General features: G+C 34.6%; 1 protein-coding gene across 9 annotated transcripts in view; it reads left to right on the forward strand.

The window, feature by feature from the left end:
* Nucleotides 1–25,165, forward strand: part of ELP4 (elongator acetyltransferase complex subunit 4) — a 235,009-nt gene that overhangs the window by 112,143 nt on the left and 97,701 nt on the right. For 7 of the 9 annotated variants that reach the window (XM_070626558.1, XM_070626556.1, XM_070626564.1 and 4 more), the window contains 2 exons: nt 417–525; nt 3,446–3,552. In XM_070626558.1, the coding sequence (XP_070482659.1) occupies nt 417–525; nt 3,446–3,552 (216 nt within the window). Of the gene's footprint in view, nt 1–416; nt 526–3,445; nt 3,553–7,808; nt 8,051–9,218; nt 9,624–25,165 lie in introns of those variants that run through there. The other 2 variants (XM_070626560.1, XM_070626562.1) reach the window with 2 other exon arrangements.

Consider the following 25,165-nt stretch of genomic DNA (forward strand, 5'->3'; position numbering starts at 1 on the left):
AGTGGGACTTGACTTAACACCATATCCTGTACTATCTACTTCTTCTCAATCCTGATGTCTGTTAGACTTTCCCACAGGCAATGGGTCAAGTAGTTTGAAAAATAATAGCGTATGAAAATAAAGGTAGCCTTGCCCTTTAAGGCCAGAGAGAAATCGTCAGTTTATGTTTCCTGACAAAGCTAAGGTATGCCCCCTCAGCTTTTTGAATCAGAATGTCCGACCTCCATGGGCAAGATTTTGCAGTTTAGGGCATCTTTTCATCCAGTTTTCGGCCTGTGGTAGCTTTAACTTTCAAATTATTTCTCTATGTTGATAGTCTGTCTCCTCTACAATTTGTCGTTGAGATGTCATAATGGCGCTGTATAGATGTTATATTTTTAAACATAACATGAGTGTTTTGTTTCCTTGTTTTACAGAATAAAGCAGTCATAGCTCGTGTTACAAACTTGTCGGATACAGTCGTTGGTCTAGAATCATTTATTGGTTCTGAGAGAGAAACGAACCCGTTATATCAGGAGTATCACGGTAAGCAGCTCCTTCAGTAGAAGAGTGTGGCTTGGCTGCCCCTAGGGCCCCTGGAAGCATCTTGTCCAGTCATAAAATCTACTGTCAAGTAGCATGAATTTTACTTTATAGTATTTCTGCTAAATGGTTTCCATTCCTGGCCAGTCTTCATGGCAGCTTGTCCCCAAACTCCATTAAGACTACAGCCTGCGGTGACCGAGGACTCAAACCCGGGTACTGAGACTCAGTCAGACACACATCTCGTCCCAATGGCCTCAAGTTGCCATGAAAACAGCTGTGCTTATTAGCTCTGTTTGAGAGAAATATCATTAATTCTAATAATAACAGCTTTGTGTAGCAGCTTATACTTTCCAAGGCTTAGCTGTATGATAAACAGAACTCATACTGTATAATATTTAAAAGTCCTAGTCAATCATATTTTCAGAAAGTGAACATCTTTGATTGTATTTGGACTTTTCTCTGCTTATTCTGTTGTTTGAGTTTGAACAAATTTTAAAATATTGCCGCCCTAGTGTAATCACAGATCAATTAATCAGACTTTTTACTTATATTTTTTGGAGCTTTTAATCGTATTTTAGTCATTTGGTTAATTGGGGATTTTTTAATGAAAGTTGTTCCATGGAACTATTGCAATAAGAAAGCCTTAGTAGTTATGTGTGTTTTAGCTGTAAACTGAGTGTAGAGTGTGGTGCCTAAGAGTTTTGCCTGTTTACTTCTGCTGAGTGAATGTTAATTATTGCTGTTATTATTGTGGAATACTATACTTCCATGGAAGCTTCTAGTCTAAAGACTGAATAGCTTATTTGCAGCCTGCTACACGATTGTGATTATAGGACTGTGGCAGTTTCTAGATTCTACAAAATAAGATTATAAGATACTTTATATGATAATCACCAGTGTGTTAAGGAGTCAGCATACAACCTTTAAAAAAATAAAATAGCACAATCTAACAATCAAGTATTTTTTTAAAAGTCTAGAAAATATAAGTTATGAACAAAAGCTCCGTAAAATAATTTGCCTTATGATCATTTACTTGCATAAGTGTGCTTTTGGTATGTACTCAGATTAACCCCATATGTATACAGTTCATTTAGTATATTATTGTCACTATGATAGTAAGAGAGCTATTAAGATTAAACTATTTCCTTTTTTCTTTTTTAAAGATTTTTATTGAGCTATAATTGACATGTAACTTTGTATTAGTTTAAGGTGTACAACATAATGATTTGATAGATGTACATATTGTGAATTGATCACCACAGTAAGCTTAGTTAACATCCATCACCACATAGAGTTACGACTTTTTTCTTGTGATGAGAACTTTTAAGATCTACTCTCTTAGCAGCTTTCAAATATGCAGCACATTATTGTTAACCTTAGTCCCCAGCTGTGCCTTACATCCCCAGGACTTAGTTAACTATCTTATAACTGCATAAATTATTTCTTTATTATTATTTCCATTTTCTTTTAAAACAATTCAAGTTAAATATTACCTTAACAAATTATATCTGAGTATCATTTGTAAGTATTATGATCTTATAGATTTAATGAAATTACATTTTATATTAAACAAATATTATTTTGATTAAAACATTTCAGGGGTTGAAAGACTATGATTTTTTGTGCTGAAATTTCTGAATTAATAAATTATTCCCCACAGAGGAGGGGGTGGTTCTGATGACGAGTACACTTTCTGTTAATAAGAAGGACATTATGAATCATTCCTTCATCTTTAAGGCCCCCTGATTTAGTAGTTACCTAAACAAGCACGTGCAGAGTTCAGATGAGAAGTGCAAACCAAAGTCTGGTGAGCTTACCTTTAATATATTTTACTAAATAGCCCTGTATTAAATATTGTTAATTTGTGTCTAAAAGCTGTCTACTTAACATCTTTTACATTTTTTTAAGTTTAAAGAATTAAGTTGAGTATTTTAGTCCAATTATTTTTGAAGGAGCCGTTTCTAAAGTTAAGCACCTGGAGGTTTACCCTGTTAAGCTAGAACTAATACATTATGCAGCATTCAAACACACACAAAACCGTACACTAGAGAAGCGGTTTTGTAAATAAGATTTATTTTATTTACAAATCTGGACTTGCCTTCTTAGGGGTCACTGTCTTTGGGATGGTGGTTTTTAAATATGGGCTGAGTCAGGCAGAGATGCACTAAGAGTCTGCCATGTCTTCACTGTGGCAGATGACCCCGAGTGTAGACAGAAACTGCATTAAGCTGCACAAAAGCCATCCAGTGCTCTTGTCAGAAAAAATTAGCAAGTGTTTCTGCTGACGAGAGGCCAGAGCTTGTGGTTTACCTAGCAGTGTTACAAAGCTTCTAACAGCTACATCAAGGTCTGACATGCACAGAAAGGAGTGTCTTGGGATAGCATAGGGGTTAATGTTTGATCCTAGAGTGTGCTCTGAAATGTAGTTTCTTCAATGGTTTGTTCAAGTCATTAATAAGATAGAAAATGAAATATTGTCATTAGTGCTTCACTAGTTGTCAGTAACCCATAAGCCTTGTTTTGCTGCCTGCTTACTGGTGCATTTAATAAAATAAAGATCACTCAGTGGTGCCGTGGGCAGCGTGCAAGGTGATAGCCATATTTGCTTACTGTAAACACAAGAGAAAATCGCACGCAAACCGGCCGTAGTTTTGACAAGTATTAAGACCCCTCTTTACATCTGCACTTCTGTACCAAAGTGCAATTAGTTTTCCTCGCTCAAGGATTTCTGTTTATCTTATTCTGCTTGATTACTTGAGTATAATCACACCATTTGCTTCATTGCTCCTGGTAGTAAGCTCCAGTTTTAAAAGGGGAGGATGCTTGTGTGTAAATTTACAGGATTCTGCTGTAAGCCTCTTTAATTTATGCATCCAAGACAGCCTTTTTTATTTTTTTCTTTTAATTTCCTTCCCACAAGGTTTGATTCATGTACGGCAGATTCCTCGACTTAATAATTTGATTGGTGATGTATCAGATGTCAAAGACTTAGCTTTCAAATTAAGAAGGAAGCTATTCACCATTGAGGTAAGAGAGAATTTTTATATTTCAGTTCACAGTCTTGAGGTAAATAGTATCTCTTTACACAAATATGTATTTTTTACGTTAGTGCAATTCTTAGATGATGTTGCATATTTTTAAGTTCTTTTGGTGTAACAAAATAATTTTTTTAGACTATCCTACTTTTTCTTTTATTTTAATGGTGTATCATTAGAGTACAGCAAATGATTTTGTTTCAAATGTCTATTAAAAGTAAGTTCTAAACTTATAAGTATGACGTGGATATTTCCGAGGCTTTCCAAAGCATATTTAATTCAATGTTAATGAGCTGTGCTTATTTGTGTGTGGAATGTGAATGCTACCCACAATTGTGTTCCTTATCTACATTCTAAAAGCAGTTTTCTTTACTATTAGTGAAATCACCTTTCTGCTTTCCATGCTGAATAAGACAAAGTATAATTTACACCACTGTCTTTATGTAAATTTTCTATAAAACTTAAACCTTTTTTGTGACCTTTATGCAAGCAATAGGGACAGAAAGTAGTAGTACAAAAGATTTATTTCAACTTAATCTTGCTGAAGAGCAAATGAACATAGCACTATTAAGCAATTAGAGCTGACGTATTTATTAAGGAAATAAATGCTCAGAGAGAGATGGCTTTTGGGTGGTGTGATAGTTATCAGTATAGTGGGTGCAATTTTTTTTAACAAAGACATAAAACAGCCAAGCAGCCTTGACAAACCATTTTGTTTAATCTCTTTTCAAATGAAAAGCTCTTAAGCAGGCCACTTGTCTTAACTGCTTGAAACCATAAAAAGAGAGAATTGCCACCAATAAATTAGCATATTTTTAACTTCATCACCAAATGATGGTCAATGTGGCTTGGCACTGCTTTGGTGTTTGGGACTTCACCCTTAAGTGACCACTTTGGCCCTTTTTTGACCCTCTGCCCTCTTGAGCTGGCCACTTGATAAGGTGACTTAATGGTTCTCTCTCTTTTTCTCTTTCCCTTCACATTTGCAAGTAGCACTAACCTATAAATCATTGTAAGGGCCCTATCCAGTGACAAATTAATGTGCCCTCCTCCTAATTAATGGTCATCGATGTCCTTAATTATCTAATCCTATTGAGAGCAGTTAATAGTTAATCAGGCAGCCAGTTCTTCGAGCAGGTCGTGTCTGCAGGAGTGTGAGAAGTGCCTCATCTGGGTGCTCCCTTCAAAAGCCACTTAAAGCCACAAGAACCAGAGGGTGGAAATACTGACTCTTGAGCTAATTTGCTTTAGTTCTCAGAAGAAACCATTGAAATGGAACCCAGCACTGTAATTGTTCAAACATTGTTTCAGTTTTTCTGACAGAATGTTGAGAAGTTTACCACGACATTCAGACTTCTAGAGGGATAAAGTTACGGTTGTTAGTGTCCCAAGAAAAGCCTGCCTCGTCATTTTCTTTTAAATTGAATTTGTATTTTTCATGAAAGTTATAAGTTTTTTTGTTCCATATGATGCCTTTTTCCCAAGATGAATGTTGTGACAATCAGGTCTAAGGTATCGTGTGTGTCACCATATGAACTAAGCAAGGAGATTGCCTGGTGAAAAAAATGTTGCACCCAGAGAGAAGAGTAGCACAGCAATGTGAATCGTGTTTATTGTCTCTCTCTCTCTCTCTCACACACACACACACACACACACACACACTGGGTCTTATTTTGGGGATGAGGGGGTAGAAATAAAGGACTTAGATAATGTCAAGGGGGCCCTGTCCTTTGAATAACTTCAGGTTCTAAAAGTGACCACATTTTGCCATTGGAGTGGATAAAAGATCTTTCATTAACCACACAGGTCTCTGTTCTGTTTCCTGTCTTGTCTTCCCACTATTCTAAACTAAGAGAACCATCACAATTGGTCACCCTGTGGTTGCACAGCAATATTTGAAAACAAAACACAAGTACATGGTTGTTTTTTAAAAAGTTGATCAAATCCTTTACCTTTTTCATAATCAATACAATTTTTTTATATAGAGAAATACAGGTAAAACACATTCTAAGTAACTTATTTACTTATGCCATAAAATTCAATTTGATGATTAGAAAAAATATAAATTAAAGAATCAAACAAACCTAATAGAAGTACATATAGGTATAATTATAACAGGATAAAACCATGTGGTTCACATAGGATTAAATGCTTTTAATATAGCATTGTACATTGTAAAATGCATATCCAAACAGAAACCAAGTCTTTGGTGATATATTATGGAAACTGGAAACAAGAGGATTCCTTTTTTGGGGGAAAAATTATCCATCAAGTGGCAGTGTTTTAATATGCATGACAAATAAATATTTTTTAAAATTGCCCTGATATTTAAAAAACATGTTCGCTCTCCTTGTCTGTCAAGTCTGAGGCTGTAGTACACCAGGATTGAGTCTGCATCTTACTTGCAGGAGGGAAAGGTGGTTTAGCAGGTAAAGCAGAAAAAGCTTTTCTGATTCCGTGCAGGTAGATTGTTCCATGCTGGAATTTACTGCCCATCACATGGTCTTAAAAGGTGCCATGGTTGGAAACAAGGGGCAAAAGAAACAGGCAAACACCCTCATCCCTATTTTTAGGGTACCTATTCTTTGATTGATTAAATCATTGCCATTCTTATCTATGAAAACGGAATATATTTTTACTAACAGCCACCAAGGGCCTCTAACAGGTAGAGCAACTTTAACCAGTAATCTCTAAATTCTTCAAGTGATTTGGAGGAGAGTATTTCTTCCTTTTTGGGTTGTGGATTGGTATTGTCCAGATTCAAGTGGAAGCATTTATCTAATCACAGTAAATTTTTACTATTACCTAGTATTCACCAACTATAAAGCTCTATAAATTAGCCCCTCTGCAAAAGCCAGAGCAGAATCATATCCAGAATCATGACACCAAAATCCTGGTAAGCACCCTGGATAAGTAAAAAAGGAAGTTTCAGGTTGCTTCAATATGGCTTCAGGTTAAAAGAAAGAGCTTTCCAATTCTTTGAAAATTGATAATCCTTGTAAACTGTACTTGGTAACTCTCTAGCATATTTGATTAACCATAATATACTACTTATTCCTTGGCCTTATGTTTGTATTTTCTATATAATGATGAAATATTTTATAGCAAAAGGCTTTCCTAAGATGTAATAATAGATTCAATATACAGAAACTGTCTTTTTCATCCTTGTATGTATCCCAGAAGTAAGAATAGAATCATAGATTTAGTAGATAATAAAATCTTTGCTGAAATATATGTAATATAGATAAATTATGGAGTTTTAAAAATAGTCCAAATAATACAGCTATACATATTATATAAGTTCCACTGATCAAGTGACCTATAATACTCCCTTCACAGTGGAGTTCTGTAAGATGTGTAACTTAGGTACATAGCCTCACTTCGAAGCTGAAATAATTGCTTAGACTTATATTTTCTTTAGTTTCTGTAATTTTTGCTTCTCTAATGCTGGGATTAGCATTAACCAATTTTTTCTTTCTATTAGTAATTATGATATAATTATGATATATAAACCAATAAGATTTGGTGGAATTTGAAATGTGACTGCATTTAATTTGATGACAGCCTAACAGCAGCTTTTTTACTTGCATTTGATATTATTTTGCTATTTTGATTTTGTAACGTTCAGCTTGATCATATCTTGACACATAGTAATCTAATTTTCTAATATAAATGATAATAACATATTATTACAGTTCCAACCTTTATTAAGTTTATTATAAACAGGGTTTCTGCTTTGGTAATGGGACAGTTTTCCAGCTCTAATGTTTCTAAGTCCCAGTGGGAAATTGTGGTTACTGGGTGACACTGAAATCTGTGAAAGACATATACCATTCACTGCGAATTTTCCATATAAGGATGAACAATACTTCTGTAGGCTTTAATTGGTCCAAAAATAGTAATTATCATAAATAGTGTATTTATGCGAATCTTGTACACTAAATGAATACTGAGAGTTTAGAAAATCAAAGTAAATCAAGTTTAATCAAGGTTGTCTTGTACTGCTCTTCCCCTAATCCAGAGGACAGGACTTCAGTACCTCTCCAATCACCAAGAACTTTTTCTCACAGAATAATTGATCAACTAGCATTTATTAACTAACTATTATGTTTGATACACTTACTTAGAACATTTATTCTTAAGTATTAAGACCAGAATAGTATAGCCGTCAGTATAAATTAGCCTTATATAATACTACAGTGTACTTGATCTAGTAGAATGATCTGAAATTTTTACTTATTGAAATAGCATGGCCTCTTGCGAAGTACGAGGGTGTCAGTCCCTCTGATGTGTTGGACAGTCTCGAGCACTGCGTGGTAGCTTGGTGCCTGGTCTCCTTTCATGCCTCCATGTTTTCAACAGCCTTTCCAGGTTTTAAATGGGAAGTGGAAAGGTAACTATAAATTTACTGTATCTAGAGGCAGGGGCGATGGTGAACTTACCTATCAATTCAAAGTTATGACGCAAAAATAAAATAATTCAAATATAAATGTCTGGCTCAGGAGCATTATTAAGTTGTAGGGTGATGGACCATATAGTCCAGTGTACCTTTTCTGACAATGATGCCTTCCACAAATATTGGTTGGTATTTCAGTTCCCAGATATACTGCAGTTAGCAAGAACAAAACCTAAGTGGAACATAGGCATCTGTTCATATAGATGAAGTTATTTGTCAGAAGTAAACCCACATTAGCATTCTTTAACAATGATAATGTCATTTTCTACATGTTTACATTTTAGTGTGTTCATTATATTGCCATCCCTATACTTGACCTTTAATTCCCAAGTGATGTAGGCATATAGTAGGGTCATATAGGATTCACGGAATCTCCAGAAGTTGGTTTAATACTATGCTCTATATATTTCACATGTCATAGTGAGCCTATCAAAAGTGCATACCACCTTAAGAGGAACACAGTTTTGAGACTCTGTCTAATCCTATTTCTTCCCACTTTGGAATCTTAATTAGAAGAGATAAGGGAAAAAAAAAACATCATTTAACTAAATTATTGTCTTGAATCTGTAGCAAAAGGTATAATCCGCAATTGGGCCAATTAGTGAAGCCCATGGTTAGCTGTGCTGCAGAGGACAACGTGATTAGATCTGACACCACTCTGGTTCCCACTGCTGCTTTGCCAGGTATGATGGTCAGACTTCAAAGAGCCTGAGGCATCAGCAGGGCAGGGTCTGGGCCAGCTGAGGTCCGGTTGTTAATCTCTCTGCTAAAACCACAGCAGCTCTCACACAAACAAGCTTACACGACACAATCATGCGGGATTAAAGTTAGGGTTGAGTCATGCCAATTTGCCTTTGATTTTTTGATGATTGACCAAAGATGGCTACATGACTAGACACATGCTAAAAGTATACTGATTAGGTAAGTTCCCAAAATATTTGAAGTATTTTTTAACTTCCTATATAAATGTTGTGAAAGCTTATCCACTTTGATCAAACTTCCAAAGTAAGAAAGAGGAACCCTCATACACTGTTGGTGGGAATGCAAACTGGTACAGCCACTATGGAAAACAGTATGGAGATTTCTCAAAAAGTTAAAAATAGAAATACCCTATGACCCAGCCATCCCATTACTGGGTATCTATCCTAAGAACCTGATATCAGATATCTCAAGAGTCCGTTGCACCCCTATGTTCATTGCAGCATTATTTACAATAGCCAAGACGTGGAACCAGCCTACATGCCCAGAAACTAATGATTGGATAAAGAAGATGTGGTATATATACACAATGGAATACTACTCAGCCATAAAAAAAGACGAAATTGGCCCATTCACAACAATGTGGATGGACCTCGAGGGTATTATGTTAAGCGAAATAAGTCAGTCAGAGAAAGACGAACTCTATATGACTCCACTCATAGGTGGAAATTAGTATATTGAGAAGGAGATCTGATTGGTGGTTACCAGGGAAAAGGGGGGGTGGGGGGAGGGTACGGAGGGGGAAGTGGTGTACCCACAACATGACTAACAAAAATGTACAACTGAAATCTCACAAGGTTGTAATCTATCATAACATTAATAAAAAAAAAGAATAAAAAAAAAAAAAACTTCCAAAGTAATAGTACTGTATCGGGGGGAGAGCGAGTATTTCTTACTGGCAGCCTGAATCCAAAACTGTTCACTTAACCACTTCATAAAAATTTGTCTTTACATTAATAATTCCTTAAGGAGAATGTAAAAGGAAATTGTTTCTAAGTGGTAAGCTCTTTGAAAATCTATTAAGCGCGTTGAGAGAAAAAAACATTTTTCCCTGAGTCATTTACATTCACTGACAATTTTTCTGAAATTTCTTTATAATTATTTTCCACTTAAATGTTGAGTGAAGTGCCCTTCCAGGATGTGATTGCATAAGTGTCCTTTGCTCTGCGTTCTGACTCGTTGGAATACTGCTGTAAGAGGGCCACGGCTCCATTCTGAGAAGAGCCTGAGGCTGCTTTAGAATCATCCCGATGATTGCAGCTGCCGTCTTGCTGACTTTCCCTTGGGCACACAGGGCCTCGTAGCTTTTGTGCTCCTTTCTCAGGCTTCCTGGGAGTCTGGCTGCAGAACGTCATTGCTTCATTTGTGAAGGAAGAGTAAACTCTTATTTGGCTATTGCATGTCTTAAAGTTCCTCTCTGGTCATCAACACCTAAGATATTAAACTTATAAATTGCTACAGCAAATTAATCCTATTTCTTTGAGAAATATTTTTAAATATCTTATGACACCTTGACTGTGAATAATTTTTATATAAAAGTGGTCGTTTTGTAAATTGAACTTAGAGTCTAATATTTCACATTGCACCATTTTTAGTACCAATTCATACTACATTTTACTCAGAGAATTTAAGGAAAGCATATATTTGAATAGTGACGTGGTTGCACAAAACAAAGGTCAAATATTTAGAATCTTGCCAAATAGTCTTCAGTCCATGAGTCTCTCATAAAAATTTTGTGGTACCTGTAGTCTCACCTTTGAGACCAGGATGATACAAGGTCAGCATCGTCTAAGGATGCAAAGAGAAAAAGATCTTTTCCTAACTTCCTAAACTTTGCAGGTACTAGCATTTCCATATGTGTTCTATGTTATGGCTCCAGGAAAATTATCTTGTGGTAATTCAAGGATCCCCTCAAAGCCTTTGCATAGCTGCTGCAGCAGAATCTGCCCAGTTTCCAGGTGTTCCCTGAAACACTTCCTCCTACAGTGTGTTGTCTGTGATGCCTAAGGAAGACAGAAAAAGAGAAAGCAAAAACTGACGACAAAACATGCTTGTCCCATTTCCTCAGTTAAATGCATTTTTAAGTTCCTAGAAGTAAGAACATGTATTTTGCTGAGAGCTCCTCCAGGGTACCTGGAAGAGTAATAAATACACAGTAGGGCTGAATAAAGATGGTGTCCTTGAGCTTTGTGATTGATGCGGTAGCTCTGGGGATACTTTTGTATTTAAAACGTCCTAAGTTTAGTGCTGCCTCATTTGCCTTTGCCATTGCACAACAAATTCCCAGAATGGTCATCCCTCCAATACTTTCAAGAGTTCTTCTTGTCATTGGATTGTAGGTTAAATGTCTCAGTCTCCTTCTTAGAGAGGTCTTCCCTGACTGGTGCATCTGAAGTATTCACTTAGTTACCTGCTATCATGTGCCCTGTCTTAATTCTTAGTGTAACCCACTTACATATTACTCCGATTGTTTATCAGTTTATTTCCCAACCTCACTCAACCTTACCTGTCATAAGTTTCAAAAGAGTAGGGACATAGTCTATCTTGTTTGCAGCTAAATCCTGAGCACATTTCATAGGTGTTCCATAAATATTTGTTAAAATGTTAAAGTTCTATTTTTGCAGTAACTCACATTTTTTAACACTTGAAACATTTAAAAGCATGTATTAGGCATCTCATTTTTTCTAGGCATTGTGTTGGGTGCTTTCACATATATTGCCGTACTTAATTCTTATTTGATCCTGACAGGAACTCTTGCCATAGGCATTATTACATGCAATTTTTTCTTTTTTATTTATTTTTTTATGGAGGTCACGTTGGTTTATAACGTTATATAAATTTCAGGTGTAAACCATTATGTTTCAACTTCTGTATAGACTGTATCATGTTCACCACTCAAAGTCTAGTTTCCATCCATCACCATAAAAATGTCCCCCTTTACCCTTTTCCCCTTCTCCCCACCCACTTCCCCTCTGGTAACCATCAGTCTGTTTTCCATACCTGTGTGTGTGTTTGTCATTGTTGTTTTTTTATCTTCCACATAGGAGTGGAATCATATGGTATTTGGCTTTCTCCATCTGACTTATTTTACTTGGCATAATGCTCCCAAGGTCCATCCATGTTGTTGCAAATAGCAAGATTTCATCTTTGTTATGGCTGAGTAGTATTCCATTGTTTGTGTGTGTGTGTGTGTGTGTGTGTATGTATGTATGTATGTAGTATTCCATTGTGTGTGTGTGTGTGTGTGTGTGTGTGTATGTATGTATATATACACACCACATCTTCCTTATCCATTCATCTGTTGATTGGCACCTAGGTTGTTTCCAAGTCTTGGCTCTTGTGAATAATGCTGCAATGAACATAAGGGTGCAAATATATCTTTCAAATTAGTGTTTTCCTGTTCTTTGGATAAATACACAGAAGTGGAACAACTGGATCATATGGTAGTTCTATTTCTCATTTTTTGAAAGATCTCTATACGGTTGTCCATAATGGCTGCACCAGTTTGCATTCCCGCCAGCAGTGTATGAGGGTTCCCTTTTCTCCATATCCTCTCCAACACTTGTTGTTTCTTGTCTTTTTAGTAATAGCTGTCCTGACGGGCATGAGGTGATATCTCATTGTAGTTTTGATTTGTATTTCCATAATAATTAGTGATGTTGAACATCTTTTCATGTGCCTATTGGCCATCCCTATATCTTCTTTGGAAAAATGTCTGTTCACATCTTCTGCCCATTTTTTAATCAGAGTGTTTTTTTGTTGTTAAGTTGTATGAGTTTGTCATATATTTTGGAAATTAACCCCTTATCGGATATATGATTTGCAATTATCGTCTCCCAGGTGTTAGGTTGTCTTCATTTTGTTGATGGTTTCCTTTGCTGTACAGAAGCTTTTTAGTTTGATGTAGTTCCATTTGTTTATTTTTTCTTTTGTTTCCCTTGCCTGAGGAGACATATTCAAAAAGATGCTGCTAAGACCCATGTCAAAGAATGTACTGCCTGTTCTTTTTTTCTTTTTTCTTTCTCTGTTTTCTTCTAGGAGTTTTAAGGTTTCAGGTCTCACATTCAAGTCTTTAGTCCATTTTGAGTTAATTTTTGTGTATGGTGTAAGATGATGGTCATTCTTTTGCGTGCACCTGTCCAGTTTTCCCAACATCATTTATGGAAGAGACTGTCCTTTCTCCATTGTGCGTTCTTGGCTCCTTTGTCAAAATTTGGCTAGATGTGTGGGTTTATTTCTGGACTACACACATTTTAATGTAAGGAAATATAAAGAGTTATGTAACCTTCCCAAAGTCATAGAGCTGTGGTGGGGGCCAGTATTAAACCCAGATCTTCTCACTCCCTGTGCAGAATTACACTGGAAAGTTAGCTCAGGAGCCCTGTTAATTATTATTGGTAAAAAAATAAAAAGTGTTATTGAGTGTTTCACAGGGGTCTGGGCTATTGCAGGTGCTTTGTAGGCATTGCCTCACAGATCTCGCAGCTACCATACACTGTTAGTATCTGCAGTTCACAAATGAGGAGACTTAAGGATCAGAGAGATCAAGCAGCTTAACCTACCCAAAGTCACAGAGTTAATAACCGACAGAAATGACACTTAAATTCAAATCCGTTTTATTCCAAAGCCTGTGCTCTTAACCACTAACGACTGGCCACACCCAAGCTGTGCTGCCATCTCATCGTCAGCACAGAAGCCAGAATCCTCTGCCTGAGTGATAAAAAAGAACAAACCTCAAAAAGTGTGTGTGTGTACACACACGTATTTATTATATAATCCTTTAAGATACAGGTTAAAAATTTTTCTGGTGCCAGCAATCATTTCTACTCTATTTTTATAAAATACATTGTAAAATTCGGATTGGATTAATCATAGCTTCTCTCTTATGTAACATTTTGCTATGTTATATATATATAATAGATATATGAATATGTTAGAGTGGCAAGATTGTTCCTTATTTTTTACTTATTTATGGTGTGTGGTAGATATTTTTTAATAGAAAAGTTAATTTGCAAAAAATATGAAGTCAGTCACTAAAACACTGTCCACTCCGGTAGGTTTTCTAGATCTCAGCTACATAAGGTGGGGAAGGTATTCTATACAAAAAAAATGTCCCTTGTTCTAGTCAACTGTCTTGATATGGTTCAAAAGTATCCCAAATTTAATTACAATATATTATGGTTGTGTTCACTTAAGTTCTACATTCAGGTATTTTTGCAAATATTAATTTGCTCATAGATAGTTACTGTGTTTTTATATTATATTTTATATTTTTCTAAATTATTTTATATTTATCATCTTTGGAACATCAAAAATTATCTTGTGAGATAATTAAGATGTATACAACTTATAAGATAGAAAAGTCTACCAAATCCAGGTTTTTAAATTCCTAATTTTTGCCTCCTATTTTATTATAACTGGTTCTAATGAAGGTTTGATCCATTCATATTAAAACCTCTTTTGTTCTATTGCAAATGTTTTATTTGTTGGAAGTTCTTTAAGCAAAATTAAGCAGTAAATCTCATAATTGCAAAATATTTTCCTCTTTTATTGATTAATATTGCTAAAGTTTCCTACAGTTTAGTAATAAGAAGAAATTGTATTCCTCATTAAGGAAATATGAGATTAAATAGAAATTATTAGTTTTTGAAAGGTAGGATTTGGGGGACCATAATAAATAATTAAGAGAAACATGAGTTTAATAAAAATTCCTGTAGCCACAAAACTGATAAAGCAATTCTATTTAAGCAGAAATTAAAATTTGTCAAAGTTATTACTGTCATAACTCCATGCCACAGTGGAAATTTCATGGAGCAGCCAATTCGGGGTCTTTGTATCTGGTATAGTGAAGTTCACTGAACTGTTTTGTCATGTGCTGTCAAGTCAGCCCACTATTGTTGTAGAGAATTAAACTAAATCATTTTGGCGTGAGCCTTCTAGAAATAAGATACCCCATATGAATGGTTTAATGAAATCGAGTATTGAGTTTCAATTTTTTGTAAGACTGTCAGAAGTATATTGTATTCATTCAGAAATTTCTGAGTAAGTTGGTTGAAATATCTGACCCTGTACTTTATTGAAAATTTGGTTTAAATATTAAATGTAAATAATACTTGGAATGTATTTGGATATTTGGGTACTTTTTTAGGTATATCATTCATCATTAAACATTTCAAAGCAGTAAAAGTTCCAGTTGTGTAGTCATTTAGGAAAAAGAGAAGAGGTGTCTTTTACTAAAATTAAAATTTGGGGTTATCAAATGAAGCTAGTATCAAGTTTGAATTAACTGCTGTTGTTTCCAAAGGCTAATAGGAAAACAAAGTTGTGTTTGATTAGATTTTAAGAACTTAATGAGTTGTTTATGAATGTTCTAAATATTTAATTCTTACCTGATTAGAAAAACAGCTTATCTTTCTGATCAGTTTATTTAAAAGGCATTATTATAGTAGACTTAGTTAAATGCCTCAAACTTTTTATTTGTGTAATTTGATACAGGGGTTTTTTTGTTGATACTTCTGCTTGTAACCTAAGAAATACTTTACCAACTTATACTGTAGCTATGGTGTACCATTGAAAGACCTTGTAACAAAAACCCTCTTGGTGCAATTAAAGGTCACTTGTACATATTGTAATAGGCTACTCATTTACAAGATCCTTCTTAAGGGTCAGTGCTATAGCATGAAATGGATTGCCCTTGTTGAGCCTGTAAATAAATGGGTCAACTTATCTTGTATTCAGTGGGTAAAGGGAAAAGCTAACGCAGTAATAGTTTATTAATATTTTTACAAATTGCTCAAATGTTGATCAAAACCACACACTCTAGTACTATGTTCTTGACATAAGTAATTACGGAAAATTATTAGAATATATAACTACAGTTTTTAAGGAAAACTCCTTATACACATGCACGCACAGACACATATTCATTTGTTGTTTAAATATATGGATCACATCCAGGTGTAGAAAAACACAGCAAAGTGGTAGTGTTCAAATGTCCTTTACCATGAAACTAGCTTGTTTCAAAATGGGTAAGATGTAGATACTCCATTGTTTCTGTATGGAAGTTCAAAACTTGTCGGGGATAGGTGTGAAAAAGGAATCAAACTAGATAGTAATTTGTTTTAATTAATTTTCATAGCCTTTCCAGTGCTCTGAGGAGAAAAAATGGTGGTTCAGATAAAGTATTAGCAATGATCTACACTGAATGAATTCAGTCACATGATTTTTCAATCATGTGACTTTAGGATAAAAATAAAACTAATGATAAAAAGAATATTTTGTACCTTATAATTTTAATACACTTAGATTTTATAGGTTTTATATATATATGTATATGTATATATATTTATGAGGTATGTCACTTTTTATTCTCAAAATAAAACCAAATTAGTAAAAATATACTACTGAAATAAATTTAGCCAGAACTTTCTAGATTTTTCCCTCTGAATTTGGCCATTCAGACCCACAACTTCACACCTCTAGTTTTTTCGTTTTTGGCTTTTTTGGTTGCTTGTGCTATCAAAAAGAAGAGATTTAATCTCACAAGGTTGTAATCTATCATAACATTAATAAAAAAAAAAAAGAGGGTGAAAAAAAAAAAAAAAAAAAAAAAAAAAGGCCCCTTCCCCTCAGATTGGTTTTCAATAGGAACCCCAAGTTATATTGAAAATAGTATAAAATACAAAAATGTATTGAAAATAATTAGACTCTAGGAAATATTTGTTTACTGAATTCAAGACAAAATAAAGATTATTCCATGGTCTGTAATTCCTAAGGGGAGGAGGGTAGTGTGTCCTTGGAACCAAAAATTTGCCAACCTATGTGCAATTTTCAGGGTCCTAAAAATAAAAGCAAATGGTGCCATTGAAAAAAAAAAAAAAAAAAAAAAAAGAAGAGATTTAAATTTGTGGTCAGTGCCAAACCAAATCTTTTGGGCCAAACAGAAGTAATTTAACAATGGATTTGAATCAAGAATCCAATGAATAATGATAAATTACCCTTTAAAAACCTGTGGAACTGATTGGTCAGTAACAATCCTGAGGCCAGTCGTGACGTGAGTGCCACATGCAGCCGTGGTCCACATGGGCTCTGCTCGCCGCCTGGCCCTCGAGAACCCGCTTGCACTGTCTTGGTGCTTTTGTTGTCATACTTCAGCACAGTGAAATCCCACGCGTAAGTCTCTTCTATAAAGTGTCAAAGCTTTGGGAAAATGTGGTTCGTATAGGGGTATAAATGCTTTACCTTATGTCTGTTTTACTCATCATCATATCCCATCTTCCTAGTTCGGCACCTGATCACGCAGGTGCTGAAAAAATACTGAATGAACGAATGAATGAATGTCCTCTTGACAGTGCCCAAAACGTGTTAGAGAGCATGACCATAAAATCTCACCATTTCAGACCATAGAGAATAGTCTGATAATGCTAATACAGTTTCCATAAATGGTTAATATACTTCTGAAGTTTTGCATAAGTAAAATAACGTTCAGAAAATATTGGCTGTTAACGTAATGAACCGTTATTGCTGAAATAAAGTCAGGCTGTATTCCTCAGAAATACCAGATGGAAAATAAGGAAAGAGATATTTTTTTTAGTTAACGAAAAGGGATTGGTATTCCATTGGAATCATGATTTCCTTATCCCCATTTTAATCCCATTTGAAATTGTTTTGAATACTTCAATTTAAAAGATTTTATAGTAAATGTTCCAAATTTGTAAAAATCCCCCAGAGCCAACAGGAATCAGTCCCAACTCTCAGGTTTCAAGTGCTTATAGCTTCTATCCCCTCTGATCCAGTAACTGCCTGGTCTTCTCTGGCCTGTGGAACTGATTTTACTGCTTGTATGTTTTCCTGGCTTTTAACAGATAAGTATTATCAAAGATTTGTGGGACTTATGAGTTAGGAATGAAATAATTAAGTACAATCAAATTTGAATACATCATCTTGGATATTCTACACTTCAGATTTAAATACACTTTAACAGTGAAGCAAATAATATCACTTCCATAATAATAGAATCTAGAACTATAATTATTGAGAAATCATCCCCTTGACCTCTTTGTGCACATGAAGCTGACAAGTCTCAATCTAGTCATTTAGTTTGGTTTCTTAAGAAATTCCTCCTGGAAAACCATTCTGGTCCAGATAGAAATTTAAGGACAATTATATTCAGAAGAAAAGGTTTCCAGTGCGTAATTTATAACTGAACACATTTTCTTCACATGTCCTATTGACTTTAAGTGTAATTCAGTCCAGGAACAGAAAGAGTACATCTAAAGATATTTTGGAAATGTGATCTACTCTTCGTTGTGCCATAAATACAGACCATTTCTTTGCTTTAGCATTCAATTATTACACTATTCCCATCATTTTATTGGAAAGGTTCTTGTGCTTTGGTCCATGTAAAATCAGATAAGTAAAAGACAGTGTTCAACCAGCTCTGCCCCTGATGCTTTAAAGCATGAAGTTAGCGAACTGTGGCCTTTGGCCAAACCCAGCCCCACTGTTTGTTGAAATAAACTCTTGTTGGAGCACAGCCAGGCCTGTTCGTTTATGTGTTGTCTATGGCTGCTTTCACACTGCATCACTAAGTTGACATCTTATGGCGTGCAAGGCCAAAAATGCTTAATATCTAGTCATTGACAGAGAAAGTTTGCTATACGAAGAACCCCTCCTTTGGAAGACTACATACTTTAAAAAAATTGCTGAGAGAATTGTCAATTAGGGGATATGATTTATAGTCTTAAAATTAAACTTTATTTGAGTAATAATGAATTCATACAATCATTCGATGTGTAGTTTGCACTTTTAGAATTAATGTGAGTGGGTCTCTTTGAGAAAATACCTAGATTTCTTAGAAGTTTGAAAGCAGAAGGGAGCTTAAAGTCTTCAAAGCCAGCTTCCTATTGTGTGCCCATATTTTCTCATCCGGCCTCTCTGTAATCATGTGGAAACCCACTTTGTTAGAGGCACCCATTTCAGTAGCTACCAGCTGCAGTTGCTAGAAAATTCTTCCAGATGCTAAAGCAACTCCCCACCCATCAGTACCAATTCTGCTTTCTGAAGCCACATCAATTGCTATTTTCTATGTAATATCACTGGATTCATAATAAACACCTAATATATGAGGAATAATTATAATTTATGTGTATATCTCCTTAGTTTTCCTTAGATTTTCATTTCTTTTATAAACGGTATAGGGGCTGGTCCAGTGGTGTAGTGGTTAAGTTCACTCACTCCACTTTGGCGGCCCAGGATTAGCAGGTTCAGGTCCCAGGCACGGAGCTACATACTACTTGTCAAGCCATGCTGCAGTGGCGTCCCACATAAAAATAGAGGAAGACTAGCACAGATGTTAGCTCAGCAACAATCTTCCTCACCAAAAGAAAAAGTTATAAATTAAATTAATCATTTCAGCATGAAGCCCATATAATTTTTACACCATCCCTTAAAGGAACTTTTTTATTTTTTTTAAAATAAAGTGTTAATTAGAAATATTAAAGTAATAGTCTTGAACTCTAAAGTAAAAAGGCTTTATGGATTATAGATTCACACAGTATAAATATTAAAATTTGATGTTTTTATTTGTAGCATGTTTGAATTCACAGATGAGCTTCAGATGAGTAAAAGTGATCAAATCAACTTTAAATGTGATTTTTCAAGAGTATCATAATCTATTTAAGATTATTTTACTATATGTAAGTTAATCAAAATGTAGCATTAAACTTTTGATGACTGAATAATAAGAGGCATAAGGCTGTATTTCTAACAAATATTAATGTTATCAGCAGAAGCATACCAAAACAAGATTAGCTGTTCAATGTGCACACTACCTAGTGTATATAATTGGTAGTCACATTAAAACAGTAAGTTTAAGTGGGCGCTGTGGATCAAGAAGTGTTGCTTATTTTTCATTTTAGTTTTTTAAAAACTGTAGGAATTTCTTAGGCAAGGAAACAAGATCATATTGAAGCTTAAAATGTAATTTATTATTAAAAGTAATTTTTGGCCTAGTAAGACTATTTTTAAGCCATAAGAGACTTGACTTGGAATCTTTTGGCATTTTAGTTAGGAAATTTAAATGTACAAGGACAGTTTTACTCAAAGTTGCTTTTGTTTAATTAATACATATTATTATTTTTTTAAATATATAATGAATAATGTCCTTGGCATTTGAAAAGTGTTTTAAAATTAGATAAAACAAAACTCCTTTTCAAAGGTGTTTATAATGTAGAATAGGAAAGAAGGCTGCATGAAACCACTCAAAAAGGACTCAACTTAGTGTTTTCAGCCTAATAAAAATGTTGTAAAAATACTTGTAAGCTTGAAAATCACACTAGCTATTCTTGTTTCAAATTCTGTTTAATATATTGTTCTGTATGATTTTATAATAAACAGATTACTCCTTGAACAGGAATTAAGAATAAAGCTGCCAGGAAAGGGTTTTGTTGTCAGAGTAGTTCCCGCCTCATGTTTTGTAAGAGATTTCATGGTCCCATTGTAAAGAGTAGATGATTTAAAACGTGTTCCCAAGATAAACTTTCCCATTGTCATTAATGAGGATGGATAATACTGAGTGACAAGTGCATTAGGAATGACACAGAAAGAGCTGTTACATTTGTCAGAGCGTATCACTTCAGGCAGTGACACTTGAGGACATTCTTTTTGTGGATATTTGGTTGAGGGGGGCTCTGTTTTAGAGACCAAAGTTCACGTTTGCTAATAGAATAATGTATTTTACAATTTATAAACCCATATTTTCCAGCATTTAGAAAATATTTGGAAGGTTCTTAAGTTCTTCCACATTTTGAGTTTATGCCCCTATAATATCCTGATTTCTTCTTAAGAAAGTCATCAAACTGTGTAACATTTAAATGTTAAAATATTTCCACAAAACTAATTTTTCTCTTTTAACAAGTCTTATTTCTTAGAATATCCAACTAAAGGAAAGATATTAAAAATGACATAAATTTTAAAAAATACTTTGCTGCCTTGTTCCTATATTAAGAGAGGTCTCTTTTCTTCTGCATCACCTTGAGAATAAAGATTTTGAAATAAGATAGTGTATGTAATTTATAGCCTTTCTAAAAATATGTTACTTTAGAGAAACATGTTTTACGTGTGAATCAATGAACAATTAATAATGTATGACTTTTCTGGTATTTAAAGTTTTTCCAAACTGTAGGATGCGTCTCAATTTCTATTTTGAACGTGCAATTGGTCACTTTTTCGCCTTGATTCATCTTTCGTGCTGCCAACCAAATTTTGTCTCTGTGTACCTTTTTGACACTAATCATGACTGAGTCTCTGTTCATTTGAGTTCAAGATTTCCCAAGCGGCAGTTTGGAGCTAGGATAAACTATCTATCATGATTGCATACCACTAATCTGCCTCCACCAAACTGTCCTGTGACTGAAATGGTAGTGGACAGGTCACCTCTTCTGGATGGGCCTGAGGTGAACAGAGCTCCAGACCATCCCTGGGAGGGCATGGCAACTGCTCCAGATGCTGGGAGGATCTTTTTATTGGTGAAACACAACTTAAACCGTGCCTGTAGCAGAAGGGAGATATTTCTCTCTCACCTGAATTTTTCTAATTTGCATTAAGATCACTTGTAATTCCACAAAACTATTTTTACCCCAAAATATTCAGTCAACATTTTCTGCCATAACATGTACTATGTTTAGGTTAGTCTCACCATGTGGTTAAAAAAAGTCATTTTTCAAAATATTTATGCTTTTTAAGATGCTCTCTTATTTATATACACAATTGTTAAATATCAAAGATTTCCTATTAGTATTTTGACTCTTACCGGAATGTACCAGTTCTTGAAAGATCTCAGTAAATTTTCATATTACAAAAATGTTTCTAAGAAGAGTTTAATTGCCTCATTTTAACATAAAAATGTTTTTCAAAATAAGTTTCACATTCTTTATTTTAAAGATTTAAAAAAATAGATTTGAAGAGAACAATAAATTGAACACTCTAGCAGTAAATATTATTTTAGTTTTTTTGATAAAGACTCCTTATGTAGACTTATCATTTTTACTATTGCTATGTAGAGTCTAGAGAAAACTGGCCAACTAAGAAAATAAACTTAATTGCTGCCTTATAGCCTTTTTGTAAAAATATATTTCCTCTGGAATCAGGAATTATCAAATATTTGAGATGATGGACAAGGAGATGCTAAAGGACTTAATACCCTGGAAAAGGAGAATCTGCAATGATTTTCAGGAATGTATTTGGAGGGTTTATGGTAACACTACTTTTAACAACCAACATGGAGGACCAAGTGAACAACAGATTTAAATTAGAAAAGGAAAGATCGAGGTTATTGAAACAAAGGCATTTCGATAGTAACTGATTTTTCCAAGACTACATATAGAAGTTTGTGATAAAATGGGCCCTGTTTTCATCTGTCCTGGATTGTTGGAATGTGGTTCCACCTGAAGATGTTCACATGGCCTGAAAAGTTTTGCCCATGTCATTCTGTTAGTTCATCAGAGCAAGCACTTAATAAGTTTATCCCTAATTGTCCTTTACTTTTAATTAAAGTTTATTATCCCTTGGAAAGGTCCCTTTTAGTAAGGGCAGTGTTTTCTATAATTTCATGAAGCACTGGTATGATCACTTAAATGTTTTGCACAGAGCTTTTCTAAAGCATCTACTGTCAAATAACCATCAACCATATTCTGGAGATTTATATGAATTAATTTCCTAGTATGACAGAGATAATTAGTTCGTCAGTATAGTGAGTGAAACACTTATGCTTTTAGATACAATATAAAGTATTTTTAACAAATGACCTTAATCTGCTTTAACTTTTATTATTTTCTACAGTATTTTTATTTCACCTAATATAATGGTTACCAGTGGACCATATAAGATTTCAGTAACATTACTTAAAATAAGTATCCTGAAAAAAAAACAAAAGAAACTTTATCTATATCCACATTTTTTTTTCAACTATACAATTTCTACCAGTAAGCTGTGTAATACACTCCAGTGACACATTTCTGAAGAGAAGGGACTACTATCAAAGTATATTTATTTTACAAACTATTTATCTATGTTCCTTATTCCAAAAGCAATTAAATGAAAAAAGTCTAAGTTATATACTGACTCTAATGGATGGCAGCCTTAACTTTGTGTTAAATTTTAACTTAGGCAGTAAAATCTGTGATCCATTCATCTTATCATACCCAGCTACTCCTCCCATCTAATTATATGATCATTAAGTGTACTTTTTTATTATAGGATGCATCTGCATATTTTTTTAACAAAATTGCTTCCATTTTTCCCATAAGCATCTATTTTCTAATCAGAAGAGTTGATATTATATTGCTTTACAGTAATATACGCAAAAATTTAAAAAATAATTATTGAGTAGTTATGATTCGATAAAGTAATTGCTTCATTTGAAAAGAAGAATTTGTTTATTTTAAATTTAGAAAACAAGCAGATTAAAATGATGTTTTGTGTAATATTTAAATAATTGTGCTTTTTGTTTGGGGTTTTAATATGACCTTTTTCAACACTTTTTAAAATATGCTTGCATGCCTAACCATGGTATACCATGAATTCTGTAAAAAACGGGACAAAAAAAGCAAGTAAAATAGTCATGCCTTTTAGTAAATAATTTATATAAAATTACCCTGAAAAATGCCTTAATACCATCACATAAGACAAAATTATTGTGCTCTTCCGACTGTTTCTAATAAAATGATTGGCAATACACAAGTCACTTGTTTGTATCAAGAAGGAATAATTCTTTCCCATTAAAATAATTGCCTCATTTTTGCTTTAGAAATTAGGGTGAAATTTCCTTTGGTGCTGTGAGTGTGTGTGTGTATATTTAAGATATCTTGACCTAGGATGAAACAATTTATTTCAATATGATATACATACTGGTCAGTTGAAGATTCAAGGACTAATTATATGATAGTAAAATCAACCATAGATTTTTGTTAATTCATTCAGTAGATATTTATGAAGGTGCTTTTAGGTGAATTTTTAATCTAGTCCAATGGTTTTTATCAAAATACTTGTCTTTAAGACCTGGCCTCTCCAGCCTCATCTCTTGCCTGAGCGCCAAGTTGCAGCCTGACTCACTGGCAGTTCCCACAGCATTCCATTCTGTCATTTCTAGGTCTTTTGTAAATGCCGAAAGTCTTCTCCTCTTGCCTCCATATGTTCTTGCCAGATCAGTCTTACCCTTCCTTTTGTTTTCAGTGTATATGTCATTCCTCTAAAATGTCTTTCCTGATTCTCCAGGACCAGCTTCAGGAGCCTGCTCTGTACTCCCAGAGAGCCTTGTGAGTTACCTCTCTCAGAGCACTTAAAGCATCACTTGAGTTTTCGTTTCCTTGACATCTCCCTACCATATGTAAACTGGTGGAAAAAACTGTGTCGTGTTCTTGTTCACTGATGCAGCCACAGCACCTAACACAGGGTTTAGCACACAGTGAGTGTTCAGTAAATATTTGTTGAATGAAAGCTAAAAATATATGGAACTCTGCTAAATATCTGACTATGTCTGTCTTTTTTAAAAATTTATTTATTTATTTATTTTTGTGGAAGATTAGCCCTGAGCTAACATCTGCCACCAATCCTCCTCTTTTTGCTGAGGAAGATTGGACCTGAGCTAACATCTGTGCCCATCTTCCTCAACTTTATATGTGGAATGCTGCCACAGCATGGCCTGCCAAGCAGTGTGTAGGTCCGCACTTGAGATCCGAACCAGCGAACCCTGGGCCACTGAAGCCAGAGCACATGAACTTAACCACTACGCCACTGGGCAGGCCCCACATCTCTTTTTTTTTTTTCAATTGTCATAAGAACACTTAACATGAGATCTACTCCCCCATATCAACCTGAAATGTTTTTTTTAAAGTACTTTAACATCTAACTAGTTTTTCCTTCTTGGTGAAGGTTTTGCTAGTCCTTTCTCCATTCTACTCACCCTTTCCTGCCAGTGTGTTTACTTCTTTCCAAGTCTTTGGCCTAGGTAAAATTCAGTGTTTTAATGAAAAAGTATGTTACTTGATGCATTAAAACTCTCTCAAATCACTTTAATTCAAATTTAAATGTTTTTTTTTTTTTTTTTAGCTAGTCTCCAGTATCTCTTCCTCTTGCTTCTATTGACATGTGGTTGAATTCAGTATGGATACCCATCAGGATGACAAATTAAAGCCAAACCCACTGAGCATTTAAAATGTATCCTTGAAATAGAGGGGAGGTGCCAAGTTGATAACATCTTGATAACACTGGATAGTGATATCCCATGGGTTTACATATTCATTGTTCCTAGTCAATTGGCATTTATAACTATTATCACTTGAGTGAAACATGATTAATTATTTTATAGTAATTCAAATCATTGTTTCAAATT

The sequence above is a fragment of the Equus przewalskii genome, chromosome 6, assembly GCF_037783145.1.
Source record: "Equus przewalskii isolate Varuska chromosome 6, EquPr2, whole genome shotgun sequence".
NCBI lineage: Eukaryota > Metazoa > Chordata > Mammalia > Perissodactyla > Equidae > Equus > Equus przewalskii.